A 15,938-nucleotide genomic window follows, 5' to 3' on the forward strand; every position below is an offset into this window, starting at 1 on the left:
ATAAATCTGTTTATTGGTGGGATCTAAAAGTAGACACTTGTTCAACTTGAAATGATTTGACTTATGTCCAACGTTATCGTTTCTTGGCAATGACACAAATTATCACTGTCAATACAACGTTGCATAAGACAGGTACCCAACTTCTCGTAAGACTGAAGGCAATATTTGAAGACCCACACTGCCCAATAAAGCCCCAGGTTAACTTCGCTAACTTGTGTTAGAAACGCATTAATATTTTTTTTTCTAAATACCGTATTAAAGCATCACTTCAATTATCCAAGGAAAATGTAAAGTTTAGTTTAATTTATTGTTAGATGCACTGAAAGGAAAGACAAGCAGTCTTTGGCAATTTCATTCTCAGAATGCTTGATCAAGTATACAGTATGGTAAAAAAGAAAAAACATGTAGGCAAAAATAAGTATATACGATAAGTAGTATTGTAAAGAGGAAACAGCCAATTTTGAATCTAATCTAATACAGCAAATATATGCATCATGAGAAATTACAGTGAGTAAATGTATACAAATGTTAGTGATTATACATTAATATATGGCGCGAATGTAAATGTTAACATCAATTTAAAGAAAATTAAAAGTTCAATGCATGAATAAACCTCAATTAAATATTAATTAAATATTCTCAAATCAATTTTCTCGTCAAGGGCACCTGCGAGTCAAGCTCGGGGGCGCATTTCGCCCTTTGTAGTCAGCACTCGGCAATTTCCGTGAGGAGCGTTAGAAGAACGTTATTCGTCGTGATGTCATCCTCGGAGAACGCCCGCCCTGTTTCGCATACGATAAGACAGTCCGCCATTTTAAGTTTACCAGTCGTCATTTCACATCGCTACTGTAGGACGGAGAACGTCAGGACTCAATTTCATCATATTTCTCTTACAACTGTAGTGGAGAATTGCCTACTATGAACTGAAACTCTTCCTTAAAACCAAAAACAAGTAGATCCTAGTGAAGTGACGCATAAGCCAGTAGATTCCAGTTTCGAGTTGTAATTTTTTTGCACCTCAATGTAGCTAGAGGAAATGGCTGTGGAAAGCATGACTGTCCATCCAAACTCCCCAACTACCAACCACGAACACAACAGTCTCCTGACTGACGAAAGGTCGAGTAATTCTACAATCATATTTATATGAAATTATTTATTTGTCCTGTGCTTTTACACAAAAAGCCCGGGGTTTCTTTTTCCTTTTTCTGTCAGAGGGATTAAACTCGCCTTTTCTGGAAAACGAGTACAGAGGTAAAGAACGCCATGTTGTCACGACACCGCCAACTGGGAGGCCAAACCTAACCCGGGATAACGTTATTCCCTGTATTTTATCACGTTGCCTCAATCAACGACCAATCGACTCCGACCAACGTGTATGAAGAAAGAAGAGATTGAAAGATCTGATTAACAAAACCGTCAGCGCCAGTCCAGCCACGCCAACGATTTCAAAGCATCGGTTAATTACGTTCCCATTGTTCCCAAAAGTTAACTAACGCTAATTTGCTTTAATGAAATTGCGTGTGGTCACATAAACCGTTATGCCACAAATGCCATGAAATTCCGACCGATAGTCGTTTGCTAACGAAGGGCCTAATTTAAGCTAACTTTAGCAGCATTAGCTTGTAGGCTAAACGTACACAATTGGCAAAAAACAGGCTAAGCTAATGGCTCGAATATAACGTCGCGTAAAGGAATACTTTGAGACCGTCTTCGTGTGTGTTAATCGACCAGTATGGGCTGTTACATTTGATTATACTCCGCTAAAACCTCTTCGTGCAGTAGTTGTAAACGACAGCCAACAGGAAGCCGCTTGTTAGCTCCACGCACTTTAAATAGCACCGAGTCGTGGTCTTACTAACGTTACTTTAATAACGCGGGTAGGGACGCGCTCATTTCGTCGCTCTCATCATTTTGATCGTTGGGATTTGTTCCCCCTTCAATCTCAACGGTAGATATCAAAATATACATTTCTGAGAGTTCCGCTATTCGCTAATCGATGTTGTATCCTGTTGGCTGTTGGTTTATTTTCAACGTGCTGCCTGTTGTCATGGATGTTTTGTCTTAACACATAATTTTCATCCACAGTCGTGCCCACACTGAGTCGACCCAAACATCCCCCAAAGTCCCCCCAAAATGTGTAAAACGTCTGCAAAGCATCCCAGAAGTGTTTCAAGTCAAACACTAAGTTCCCTTCCCTTTTCTCCACAATCCCCAGTTGGCAAAATGTGCTGCATGTTAACCCAGTTGGCCCCATTTCCACGTCCCACAAACCCCACTAGTGGCCCCTAAAAGGTTCGGGAGCAAAAAATAACCAAAACGTTTTTAATGTCTTTGAGTGCAATATGTGAAGAAACTCTCTCACAGTAAGTATTCCGCATTTTAATCATGGCCATTTGCTTGTAGAATTAGTGAAGACGTGGACTCATGCACTGATCTCATGGTGTGATGCATTATGATGCATGCTGGATCCTGTCACTCAACCAGCCCTCTGGACTGGATTGATCTTTTGCTTTATTGAACTTTTAGAACTTGATGGTTGCTGCTAGTGGTCATTGTCTGAGATGTTGCTATTGGTTCAATACTTGCTTTTTAGTTAAGTGGATAAAATACCTGGATCTGGCTGCACTTACTTGTCAGCAGTACTTGGGTATTTGTGTAGGTCTAATAAGGTTTTCCTCTCACAGGTCGGTTAGGTTTGGGTCGGCGGACTTGTGTCCCCACTAACCTGAGGTGCTCTCGTAATCACTTTGGCTAAGCATAGATACGTCTGGATGGAGTTTATTTGTATTGTAAGTTTCCCCCTCTGAAATGTGGACGTTGTTGGCACTAGGTGATGTTTGCACAGCATCTCAATCGGCCAACTTTTGCCTGTGGTGTATCCCAGCCCATCATTAAAACGTGCCTCCATAGTACAGCTAACGTCTTCTGCTATGATAGAGAGGCTTCTGCTATGATAAATTCGCTGGATTTGGATTCAAACCTAGTAGCTCCTTAGAGTTCAGCAAAGTTAAGCTAACAAGTTTCTTTGTTGATATGTTTTGGCTAAACATGCTGGTTTTGAGCCAATGATGACCGAAAACGCTGCACAATGTGCATACATTTCGATTTTTGGAGCTACTTTGAACACAGCTCGGTAGAGATGCTGAAGAAGCTCAGGATTCTATTTTCAAACGTGAAGAAATATGTTGTTTGTTCCTGATTGTGTTCGGTGACACACAGCACAAAACAGGGATTTTGTGCGGTGAGCGTCTCCAGGTCTTATACCTGTTCTTTAAAAATGAAAAATGAGTTCACTTAATTATCTGTACAACTTATTTTTAATTCATTCTAAGTTGTCAACTTCTAATTCGTTGTGTTCCATGAATGAACTCATCTACTCAGTGGCGTCAGACACGTCCCCGTGTTGCTGTGTTGTTGAATGTATCATTATCACATCATTAAGGCAGACGGGAAGCTGGCATGCTGGGGACGTGGTGGGCTGCTGTGTGTACACATACAGTTGGGCTATTTTTCCTCTAAATCCGCCACCTGCTCTGACTCCTCTGTTCACTCTGTGCTCTCCGGTGTGTTTCTGTTGTGAATCCGGTCCACGGTGCTCAGGCCTCATTCCCAGCCTGCAGCAGGCACCACTTCGGGTCCGATTGCTCCAACAGGGAGTGTTAAACATGATCTCTGTTCTTGCTGGTTCCGTAAACAATATCCCTCCATCTATGTGCCATTGGGGGGGGGGGGGGGGGGGGGGAAACATTGAGAATATGGTCACTAGGTGGTTGGCATCTCATGTCTGGATAAAAAGGCCAATCATTTGGATTAGTTCAATGTCAAATTGGATTTTGCATGTAATGGCAGCTCAACATTAAATCAAGCCCCGCCAGCCCCTCAACCGGCACGCGTCCTTTAGTCTCTGCAGGATCACACCTGCATGTGATCCATGTCCGTTAGAAGCTCATGGTCCCGCCTTGGCAGTTGATCACAGTGACACCAACATCGCCCTGGAATGGAAACCCTTCGGCCCCGGACGGTCTGGTGGCTTTAACCCGAAAGGCACAACTATCGTATGTTCACATGATATAAAACGGTTATTACATGAGACACTCGCTTAGGCAGAGCTGAGATGATGGCGTGTTATAAACTATGCGTTTGAATCCACTAGAATACAACACTTTTAATGTTGACAATAGCTGATTTCCTACATATTAATGGATTTGTAGCAGTGACACCATTGCATGATTATGCTTATCATGCTGTGGCAGCTTGGTTAGTTATATGGATATGTGAAGTAATGGCTTCATCTGCAGTATAAACCGGCAAACATCTGTGAGAAATATAAGTGCTGTGTGTGTTTGTGTTGGTGTAGATCACTTGCAGTCACAGGCACTTACTAAGACACAGACTTGCGAAATAGAAGAAAAGCAACGTGTTTCACTAATCGTAGCACGCGGTTTGTGTTTTAAAAAGCAGGTTGTGCTGTTTAAAATAACACGTCTTCACAGAAATAGGTGCAGCCAGCCCAATTGATGCCTCGGGGCCTCAGTCAGCTGTTGGTTGCTAAGCGCATTCTAAATTGCTTTGAAATAATCCACTTTATTTCACAATGGTTTGACTTCCGAAAATGAAAATGTTGCAACGCAGGTGCCAGGTACACTATGAATCCTTAAAGTGCAATAGCACCAAATGCCAACCACACTCTGTACTCATTTTCCATCCACAAACTCTGACAACAATCCATTAAATGTGCATTTTTAAATGTATTTTTATGACAGAAGCATATAACTGAGCTGAGTGAGCCCAAGGCCACAATGAAATGACATATGTACCCCCTCCCCCCCCACTTGTGTGTCCTATACAACAGGCGAGAGGATGGAGAGCTGGAGGAGGGCGAGCTGGAAGACGATGGGGGGGAGGTGGGGGAGGAGGACTTTGGTGGGGGGCCGTCCGCAGCGGTAGCAGCAGGTGGAGGAGGAGCAGGAGGAGATGGCCGTGAAGAAGCAAGCGGAGGAGCTGAAGCAGGAGGGGAGGGGCCCGGGGAAAGGCCCCGGCGAAGCAAGGAGCCCCACGCCAGCAGCAACTCTGATGAGGAGAGATCCCACCGACGCAAGAGGAAGAGGAAGAAAGAGCGGGAGCGCGAGAAGAGGAGGTCCAAGAAGAAACGCAAATCCAAACACAAAGTAAGACTGTCAACTCGCGATATTTGAATCATTTCTTTCATAGGAATGGAATGTACACATGACATAGTGTAGTCTATCCCAGGAGAGGGATTCCTCCTCTCGCCTTCTCCTCAAGGGTTCTTCCCCATTGCTCCACATGGAAGGGTTCTCATTTTTTGGGGGGGAGTTCTTGTGTTTCGGGACGGAGGATCTTGCATGTGTACAGACTGTAAAGCCCTCAGATAATTTGCGATTTTGGGCAATAATTGAATTGAACCAGTAGAGAACTGATGTGGACCCGCCGTTTTATTCAAAATTTACACTCTTCCTCAGCGCCATCCGTCTTCCGATGACGACCACTCCGACTTCAGTGATGACTCCGACTACAGTCCCAGTGAGAAGAGGAAGTACCGAGAGTATAGTCCACAGTACCCCCCGCCGGTAAGTCAAAAGAACTGGATGGCTAAATGTATCTTTCAGTAATGCAGATATATGTCAAATGTTCAAGAAACTCTCGTGGAAAAGTACTAACCTCTTGACACGTTAACCCGTCTCCAGCCCCACGTCGGCTACGGCGGCCCAAAGAAGGGCGGCTACATGAAGATGGACAAGCAAAGCTACGGAGGCTACGAGGAGTTCGAAGAGGACAACTTCGAGGGCGAGGAAGAGGAGGACATTGGGGACGAGGAGTACGACGACTTTACCAAGGAGCTCAACCAGTACCGCAAGGCCAAGGAGGGAGGAGGAGGCCGCGGACGAGGTGGGTCCTCGGCGGTTGGATCAAAGCTGTTGGAGTTGAAAAATAGACTTCTGCACGGTAAATATTTGCCCGTTCAAATTTTAATTCAATTTTTAAGTGTCTGGAACTAGTGGAAAATATTTATTTTCCCTTTCTGTTTGGTTTATTTATTTATTAATGTCACCCACATTTATGGACACTTATTTTCCAAAAAGCTTCTAATCAATTCAAGTTCCACCGTTGAATCGCTGACCCGTTTCCTTTCTCCTTTTATGTCCGTGGCCCTGCAGGGGGCAAAGGTCGCATGAAGAACCAGAGAGGCCGTGGAGGAATGAGGGGAGGGAGGCGGGGAAGAGGAGGAGGCAGGGGAAGAGGAGGCCGCGGAGGCGGAGGAGGCGGAGGAGGAAAGATGGGGGGAGATAACGATGATGGGGACGGCTATGGAGAAGAGATGGAGGTGAGGCTTTGAGCTCAGGATGAGAGCCGTGGTCTATTTGCTTCGTTTAAAGTACTGGGAACAAGTTACTTTGTGTATTCGCTCAGTTGCGTGAATATAATTGACATGGAAAGCTTCCATAGAACCAAAAAACAAAGAACCCACAATTGACTTTATTCTTCCACAAAGTGGTTTGTTCCGTGTTAGGCGAACCTGGATAGATCTGTATTGAATGTGTGTCAGCTCCTTTAACTCTCCAGCATTGACATTGAAGTCTGATGGTGGTTTCAGGATAAGTAAATGACTAGAAAGTACTGGGATGGGAAATAATATTACATAAGACAAATATTAAGGCCTGGTCACCACCTAGTGCTGCTGCTGTCTTCTATTTCCCCAAAGAAAGTTGGAGTAATACTTATTATCTTTACTAGCTACACTCTTTAGTCACAGTGGATGGGAAAAATCAAAATAATACGCTATTGGTTGACGCTATTTGTAAAATATTCACACTTTTGTGCGGCCTTTATACAAACATATTACGGCTCTTTCCCAACCAACTCTGACGCTGTTAGTCGACCTACGCTCTCCAGCCCTGCGCCTGCTCTCTTCTGTGTATTTGTGTGTATTTGGTGGTTTTGGGGTTATTTTGGACCAGCAACTCCCGCGTTCTGCGAGGTGAAATAAACATTTTCGTCGATGGAGTCTTTGGAATTTAAAGAGAGTAAATACAAGGGATTAAGTTCCCCATAACTGAAACAGTCTGAAGGCACCTAACAATAATTCTAAAAAACTATCCGTTTGACACTTGAAATCTATTCTTCCAGTTTGGAGATGATGACTATGACAACATGGGTGAGGATGACTATGATGACTACTCAAAAGAACTTAATCAGTACAAGAAGACCAAAGACCGGGGCAGAGGTGAGTAATGATCTTCCCTCGTCGCTCGTGTACGTGTTTTTAATCCTTACCTTTCCGTGGGGAAAAGTGAATTCCCTCCCCTTCACGGTCCCTCTCACTCCGTCTCCAGGGCTTAAAGGTGGCCGCGGGCGCGGGAGAGGCAAAGGAGGACGGGGCATGATGAGAGGAGGGAGGGGTCGGAACCGCGGGAGAGGAAGAGGGGACATGGGCAACGATGACGAAAACAACCTCGGGGACATGGACAACGGGGTGAGGCTTTTGCACTGTTCTCAGATCAGCCCAAAGCGTCCTGATAGAAAGCAGGTAATTCAAAGCTGGTTAACGCAAATGGCTGCTTCACTCCAGTCTGGGGCCCCAGTGCCCCCCAATGATGAGACATGAGGAATAAAAGGATCATCTTTCTCACCTGTGTCACTTTGTGTTGATGTGTTTTAGGACGGAGGGGTTGGAGGCGATGGACCAGGACCGGGGAGGAGGAATATGAACGAGAAGCACCAGGATAAGAAAGGAAAGGCCATTTGCAAGTACTACATCGAGGGACGATGCACCTGGGTAAGATCCCACAAAGGTTTCCTCAATGTCCTGGTGTCTTGATTTCTGATCCTTTTTTTAATACCTGTGAAACAATTTTAAGTGACATATGAAAATTGGCTTAATTCACTTCAGCTATAGTGTACATCTGCATACCTTCAAAATGTAATTGCATATATTTTTATTTCTGAATAGAAAAACCTCATACATCAATGTGAGCTCAAATGAATAATTTCTCCCAACTTTCCGATGACGTGCACCGCTTCTAAGTAGCAAATACTGTAGGCCTGCTATCTCCCACTAATTATCATGCACACCTGCATGTTTAGACACCTGCATGATGCACACATCATGCAGGTGTCAATATACATTTATTTAGTCCTTTCTGGTGTATAAAGTGTTCGTTAGAAGTTCTTTCAAACATGATGAGCATGAAGATCAGATTTGATCGTTTGATCGTCTACCTGCAGGGGGACCACTGCAACTTCAGCCACGACATCGAGCTGCCCAAGAAGAAGGAGCTGTGCAAGTTCTACATCACTGGATTCTGTGCCAGAGCGGACCACTGTCCCTACATGCATGATATCCTTAACCACGCAGAGAAACGTTTCAGTACCACCAGGGAATTATGGGTATATTAAAGCTTTTTATGAATCCTGTAGCGTTTCTTGGCGAGCAGGGACCTACGTTGCTGGTAGAAAGGCAATAGGTTTGGCTTTGACCTTGAGTGGTTCGGGTCAGGACGAGCCCATTAACGTAGTCAAAGGAAAGCATTGGCAGCCCGGCCGATCACAGTGCTTCAGTGCTTCACCCAGGGGGCGGGGGGGCACCCAGAAGTTTTAGTTTCCTTTCTTTCTTTGAGTGCTTCTCCTTGACTCCAGTTCCACGGGAATTCCCCTGTAAGCTGTTCCACACCACGGGGAACTGCGTCAACGGCGACGAATGCATGTTTTCCCATGATGCCCTCAACGATGACACGCAGGACCTGCTCAACAAGGTAGGGTCCTCTGTCCCCAACCTTTTTTACCTCACGGACCGTTTTCATGTCAGACAATATTTCGCGGACCGGTCGAGAAGGTCCGGGGGGGGGTGTAGTAGTCGCGCTATCTGTTCGCTGGTGGGCGAAACTGCCGTGCACGGTAAGAGGACAATTGTAAACGTGAAGAAAAACGCCTGGTGACGCGTGGGGAATGTGTCAGAGGGACGAGCGCACATAATTAGGAGAAAATCCGATCAATTTTCAAAATAAAACATTTTTCTGAAAAAAAAAAAAAAAAGCTTTCTGTGGTGCGGCCCGGTACCAAATGGACCACGGACCGGTACCGGTCCGCGTCCTGGTGGTTGGGGACCACTGCTCTACACGGTTGCCCTGCTATTTTCTGTGAGCTTAGAAGTGTTCCTTTTGTTTTATAGATGATATTAAATAAACTCACAGGCGGAGCTCTTTTCTGTTTTCTAGATGCTGGCCGAGGACGCAGAGGCCGGAGCCGAGGACGAGAAGGAGGTGGAGGAGCTGAAGAAGCAGGGGATCAACCCTCTCCCCAAACCCCCTCCTGGAGTTGGCCTACTTCCCACCCCTCCTCGGCCGGTCCCGTTAGACGCCAACCTAGGAGCCGGGGATTTTAGCGGGTGTGCGATGGGTGACTTTGGAGGTCCTCCTGGACCTAACCAGGGGCCCATTGCTAACAAAGCCCCACCAGGCCCTGGTTCCGGGGGACCTTTGTCTGGACCTTCTGGGCCTAACCTTTGTGCTGGTCCCCCTGCCCATGGGCCTGACGGAAGTCCCTTCCAAGGTGGCCCCCCAAATCTTGGGCCCTGTGGCCCTCCCCCCCACATGGGCCACAATATGGGCCCCAATATGGGCCCCAATATGGGCCCTAATATGGGCCCTAATATGGGCCCTAATATGGGCCCCAATATGGGCCCCAATATGGGCCCCCACATGGGCCCCCACATGGGCCCCCCACCTCCTTGCGGCGGAGGAGGTTCCGCCGGGAGAAAGATCCCCTCGCTGTTTGAGATTAAAGTTAAGCCAACGGCTCAGCTGGCTCATAAACTCGCCGTCAGGTAAGGAATCTGAAATAAAACATCAAGAATAAAATGATCAGTGGATGATGACATAAAGTGAGTGATCTTAACTCCTCCCCTCCTTCCTCTATCAGAGGCCAGACTCCCACCACCAACCAGGACCAAACGGAACCACCCACAGGGGCCCCTGGTGCCCCCCCGCCCAGCTTCCCTCCTCCCCCAGGGATGGTACCACCTGACATGCAAGACCCCGGGATGAACCAGGGGCCCCCCAACATGGGCCCCGGTGGACCGCCGATGATGGGAGGATTCGCGCCTGGTGACGGCCCTCCGCACGGAGGGGCCATGCCTCCAGGTCCCCCACCGGGTGGGCCGAACTTCTTTAATAACTTCTTCAATCAGCAGGACGGGATGCCGATGGAGGGAGTGGTGCAAGAAGGTGAGTTAATTCCAGCAGTCGAAGGCTTTGGTGCAAACAGTTAATTGTTGTAATGTATTTTTTCTACTGGTTGCAAAAGAGAAAAAAACTCACTACCACAAACATTCGGCTTTTGATGTGACTGAGGAAAGTTACAAGTGACGTTGATTCCCAGGAAGAAATACTGCAGTAGTTCTCGGCCAGTGATGGAAACGTGGCACACTTATTTAATGCTTTGAGTCGAAGAAACATAAAATAAATATGACCAGCAGGTACTTTATAATTATTTATTACTCTACTAGAACATGCAAGTAATGAGCTCTCCTCAAAGACACCAGACTAAACGAGTCACCCAAAATGTCTTTGTTAATGTTTCCACTGTATCAATCACCAACTCTGAATAAGTAACCTAAGTAAAGAAAGGAGTAGCCACAGCGACATTAACCCAGTGTGTTTGCAGCACACCCAAAAACCAAAAGAAGTGGCGCACTAGTCTACCTAGACCTCCTTAGAGGGCCAAAGGAAAGGAAGGTTCGGCAGGTTTTTGCATCATCTGCTCTCTTCAAAAATAAACCCTGCATATGAGCTAGTTTTGGTGGAAAAGGTTTGGTGGAAATTGGGTTTTACTGTTTCTGCACTGACACGCTGCTGTCCCCTCTCAGGTGACAACTACCAGGGTTTCAGCGGTATGGACGAGAGGGGGGAAAATGCCGGAAACCAGCCGGGCAGCTCGGACGGAGCGTCGGCAAATCAGGGAGGGATCTCTGTGCCTGACTTCCTGCCTCCGGCGCAGCGGGTCCTGTTCATGAGGATCCAACAGAAGCAGCAGGAGGAAGAGGAGAGAGCTCGGCGGATGGCAGAGGGAGGAGCAGAGAAGAGCAGAGACACTGAAGGTGGAGTACCAGCGCCTGCACCTGTCGCTGTATTCGTTAGTTATTCTTTTGTAACAGTGAGTTGTAGCCCTCAAAGAATTACTCAACCATGCATTCTTCAAGGTGCCGACTTTCAATTCTTAGTTATTGTCTATAGAACCCTGAAAAGCTGCAGCGTGTAGGTTTATTTTTGCGGTGGAGGCGCCGATCGTGTAGGTGAACTACAATGGCCGCCATGAACAGCCAAACAGACTATTTACTGTGGAAACGTGGCAGCGGTTGGACAGCATCCGCATGTAAAAACCACTATTTTTATTTTCAGGTTATCAAAGATGATGTTTTTTTCCGCCAATAGATCACTTTAAACAGAACAATTCAGATATACATTTCTGTTGAACGAGGAGCGTCTTACTGTTAACTTAAGTCGTTTCAGCGTTCTGGTTGAGAATGTTCTAATGTCTCCATGTGTGCCTGGTCTAAAGAATGTGTCTCTGGGTTTTCTTGTTTCCGGATAGACTTTGATATTTCAACATCCCCCGCTTCTGTGTCCTTTCATAGGCGACTCAGGGAACTGGTACTCCAGTGAGGATGAGGATGGAGGTGGTAGCGTGACTTCCATCCTGAAGACGCTCCGTCAGCAGACCCAAGCTCCCCAGAAATGCGACGGCCCGCCGAGCGACCCCCGCCTACAAAAGGCCAGTCCCGCTAGCGCCCCGGCACGGCCTGCAGACCCCCGCCTGGCCCGGGACCCCCGCCTGCTGCGTGCCGCGGACCCGGCCGACTCCCCCCACCCGATGCCCACTCTGTCCTCCTCCGGACCGCCCGCGGACCCCAGGTTGGCCCGGCTAGCTGCGGCTGGTTCGGCGGGACCCACCTCTCTCCTGCCTCCCGCCCTCAAACCGGAGCCGCCTCTGGTCTACAAGCCCCCGCCGCTCACGACCCCGGCGGCCGAGGAGGAGGAGACGGAGCGAGTTCTACGGGACAAGCCGGTGCCGATTCCTCTGGACCCGCTCATGGGTATGGCTCTGAGAGACCCGCGCTCGCAGCTGCAGCAATTCAGCCACATCAAGAAGGACATCCTTCTCCACATGCCGGCCTTCTGCAAAACCATCACCTGGTCACCCGAGGACCTCCTCCCTCTGCCTGTCCCCAAGCAGGACCTCCTCCCACTCCCACCAGGCATCCCACCCGTCTCCTCCATAGACCTGCGTCTGTCCCGCACTCAGCCGCTGCCTCAAACGTCGCTCCCTCCCCTGCAGCCATGTCCCGCGCAGGCCCCGCCACCCACCGTGGACCGCCCTGCTCCCTCCGCCTCCTCCTCCTCCTCCTCCTCCTCCTCCTCCCTACCAGATTTTGAACTGCTGTCTCGTATCCTGAAGACTGTCAACTCGAGCCCGTCCCAGACTCCTTCCCCTCCTCTCCTTCCTGCCACTGTCTCCTCGATGTCGCTGCTCGGTCCGCCTCCCCCCATGCCTCCCCCGCCTGTAGAAAAGCCCGTCGACCCCCGCGTGTCCCGTAAAGGCCCCTGCGACCCCCGTCTACAGCCGCAGAAGTCCGCACTGAAGCAACCCTCCGATCCCGTGCCTCCCCCCGTCTCCTCTCCTTCCCCGGCACCCACATCCAGCTCCCCTCCCCCGACCACCGCCCCCTACGACCCGCGGTTGCTGTCCTCGGGTGGGCCGGGCCGCGGCGGGGGATCCGGGGCACCAGGGGGAGCCAGTGTGCTGAGCAGCATCAGTCTGTATGACCCTCGGACTAATAAACCAGGCAGCCCTGGTATGAGCAGCGGCTCCAACAACTCCCCCAATTCAGCCAGCGCAGAGTCCAAACCCAGCGACCCCCCGGCGGTGAAACCCAAGTCCAAAGAGCCCCTGTTTGTACGTAAGTCTGCTTTGGACCAACCGGAGCCAGAAAAAAGCGGCGAGCAGGGAACCGACCGATACAACAGCTACAACAGGCCGCGGCCCAAACCCGCGCCCTCGCCCAATGCCACGGCGCAGGGCGGGCCCTCAGCCGCCGCGGGTCAAGGTGCTCCCGGAGCCGCCGGCGATCAGGGGCCCGCGGGGGTCCACAGCCTGCCGGTGTCCTCTCTGTTCGGCGGGGTGAAGCAGGCGGCCAAGCCCGGCGGGACGGGCAGCCCCTTCGGAGGCAGCAGCCCGGTGCAGCCCGACCAGGCGACCTCAGAGCAGGACAAGGCCTCGCTGAAGGAAGTTTTCAAAGGCTTCGACCCCACAGCCTCGCCCTTCTGTCAGTGACCCCTCCCCCCACTCTGACTGCTGAACCCTGAGGCCCGTTGTGCGGACGGCCGTCAGCTTCTTTTAACATTTTTGGACACTGAACGGATCGGTGAAAAACGAGAAGGAAAGAGGCACCGAGGCAACTGCCCGTAAGACTGTAAGAAGCTTACCAAGACAAAGTTGTGTGAACAAATTGATTCTCACACACACACATACTTTATGCAGTGTTGCAGATTCTATAAAAGACTTGGGTTATGGGAAGGGTTTAAAGTTAAATCTCTATTTTAAACAGCCTTATTGATGTATAAATAAATATATTCTCCTGTTCTCAACACTTAAATGAAGACAGTTTTTCAGACAGCAGCAAAAACGCATTCATACAGAATGTTTTAGATTCTTTTCATCAATCCTCTTCATTTCAGTTCTTACATTCAAACCAGTAGACGTATATATCTTCATCGGCCAAATTTGGCAACAGATGCAAAGATAAAGCTTTGTTGTGGTCATTTTCTGAAATTAAATTAACAGCACTGAAGCAGATAAGTAAGTTTTTTTCAAACAATAGCATACATTTTGTTTTCTGTATGACTCATTTGCTGCAGATCAACAGGCGGAAATGCGGAAACTTAAAATCTGTATTCTTTTGTATTTATTTTCTCCTTGCACTGCCGGTTTATGTCCTCCTGGGGGCGCTATCCGTGTTTTTATTGTCTGTAGCGCTTCCAGCTGTTCACATGCTGTTTCATTTCAGATATGTAGCGCTGTACCTAAACCCTTTAGCTTTACTGGTACAGGGAGTTACACTCGGTTCTGACCACTACGCCGCTGTTGTTCCTTTTACCCGGACCCCCCCCCCCCCCATCCCTCAGCTGTCCAGTTGCTTTGTAGTTAAACTTGGTTTTTATCTTTCTTTGGAGAGTTCATGAATGAATGAAGATAGAAGATGTGGTGGTTAGTCGTTATGGATGACAAAGCCTGCCAGACTTAATGAATAAATCAAGAAATAATTGTATATTTAGAAAATACAAAAGTTACTTATTTGATGAATAGTCAATTTAAATTGATTCAAAGGCAAATTGATATAGTTTTTTTTATTTGATTAATGCCACCCTTTATTTTAATAGTATTTTTGGTAGATTTAATGGCATATAAATGTATTTATCCGGCGGTTTTTTGTTTTTATTTTGGCAGGTTTTATTCTCTGTAAGCCACAGTATTAGCACGAGAAACTCAACATGTTTTTGTTTTCTACAAAAAAAAACATTTCGTAGCTTCAATCTGTTTCATATTTTATCTTTTTATTTTATTTTTCACACAACCGTTCTCTTTTTCTCGCTTTTCTTTAATGAACCATTTTGTTGAGAATTAAATTAAATAACCGGTCTGTGGAATTCGGAATAGTTAGCAGCCTCATCACCATTTATTTAGAACTCTTTGGCTTCAGCGGCTGTCGACGGTGTGACAATCAGAAATGGGATTTTGGACCTAAAAGTCAATTAACGCATGAGTCATGCATTGATCTTTTGCAGGCGCTCCCTCTTGTCTGAGCTCCTGCATGAAGAAAACCACGTCATCAATTTGACTACGACCAGTGTGAAAAAATAAAGAAATAATTCAACATGGTTTTCTCTTGCATGCTGGCAGGCAAAGAAGAGCACACTTTCAGGGTGGAAAAGTGAATTTCGGGATGCATTCAGTTAAATGATTGTTTTTCCCTTTTATTCACCTCCACAAAGTTGATTTCACCTCAATGGGCTTGTTACAAAATCTTTATAAACACAACAAGAGCTTCTGGAAGTTCCAGAAGGTGTCGGGGATCCACCGTCTTGTGTATAGATGTTGATCATTTTAATTTATTTTTTTATACTTGGGCAAATATGCTTCCTCACGTGAGTTTTTGAACCGAATCATTTTATAAGACAGGAATATGTGATCGTCGCTCACCTCGGTGTGACGTAAAACAGCCGTAACAGTGTGAAGCGAGGAGACCGGCGTGTTTATTTTTTTAAATTGGGTTTTGTGTTCGGCGAGATATTAGCTAACAAAAGATTCACAATTGCTGCCTCCTCGCAGGCTGTGAAAGGGGGCTGATGTCCGCTAAAGCAAGCGTGAAACTTCTTGTTGATTTGATATTTCCTTTATGGCTTTTTTTCCCTGCTATGTAAATTAAAGCCTATATCCCGTCATCCTGGCGTTTTCTAACTGTACGCGAGGTTGTTAAAATATTTAAATAAAGTTGATACATGATCAACCAGTTAAAACCACATTTTTTGTATTTGTCTTCCGCTCTTGTTGCCTTATTGTGTCTTAAATCCAGATGAATGAATTTTTTTTCTACCCAAGTGAACCCTAACGTGTCTCTACGTTTGTAATCTGTAGCATTTACTGCTAAAGATCCAAGCTGCCATGTCCGTCATCATAGCAGGCAAAACGGAAGGACAACTTTGGTCACATTTCGCTCCCTTTTCCACGAAGATATCCACTTTCAACGGGATTGTTTTGTGTTCATTTCTCCTGTTTCATGAATCCACCACGTAGGCTCATTTGAGCTGCTCAGAGAGGCAGACGGGTGGGGCCGGGGAACCAGGACCATTCAGGCGTCTTGACCC

At 47.3% G+C, this 15,938-nt stretch overlaps 1 protein-coding gene across 5 annotated transcripts; it reads left to right on the forward strand.

Moving 5' to 3' along the window:
- Positions 1-763: 763 nt before the first annotated feature.
- On the forward strand, positions 764-15,590 carry zc3h4 (zinc finger CCCH-type containing 4). 5 transcript variants are annotated; one of them, XM_040174947.2, is made up of 14 exons: positions 764-1,116; positions 4,853-5,168; positions 5,481-5,588; positions 5,706-5,964; positions 6,177-6,343; positions 7,147-7,243; positions 7,353-7,546; positions 7,679-7,795; positions 8,245-8,356; positions 8,662-8,771; positions 9,234-9,841; positions 9,937-10,241; positions 10,883-11,113; positions 11,651-15,590. In XM_040174947.2, exons 1-14 carry the CDS (start codon positions 1,037-1,039, stop codon positions 13,345-13,347), a joined length of 4,401 nt encoding a protein of 1,466 aa, XP_040030881.2. In that variant the 5' UTR covers positions 764-1,036; the 3' UTR covers positions 13,348-15,590. The 5 variants fall into 5 exon arrangements, with proteins under 5 accessions (XP_040030881.2, XP_040030922.2, XP_077963600.1 ...); XM_040174988.2 differs by having other exon boundaries at positions 7,353-7,492; XM_078107474.1 differs by having other exon boundaries at positions 5,706-5,907.
- The last annotated feature ends 348 nt before the right edge of the window (positions 15,591-15,938 follow it).

This window comes from Gasterosteus aculeatus, chromosome 1 (genome assembly GCF_964276395.1).
Source record: "Gasterosteus aculeatus chromosome 1, fGasAcu3.hap1.1, whole genome shotgun sequence".
Taxonomy (NCBI): Eukaryota; Metazoa; Chordata; class Actinopteri; order Perciformes; family Gasterosteidae; genus Gasterosteus; species Gasterosteus aculeatus.

What these genes read in the sequence shown, in the direction of transcription:
- zc3h4 (XM_040174947.2), top strand. Translation starts at nt 1,037, where the DNA reads ATGGCTGTGGAAAGCATGACTGTCCATCCAAACTCCCCAACTACCAAC. An exon ending in GTCCACAGTACCCCCCGCCG is followed by an intron (nt 5,589 to 5,705) that starts GTAAGTCAAAAG and finishes ACCCGTCTCCAG; the next exon opens with CCCCACGTCGGCTACGGCGG. An exon ending in GGAGGGAGTGGTGCAAGAAG is followed by an intron (nt 10,242 to 10,882) that starts GTGAGTTAATTC and finishes GTCCCCTCTCAG; the next exon opens with GTGACAACTACCAGGGTTTC.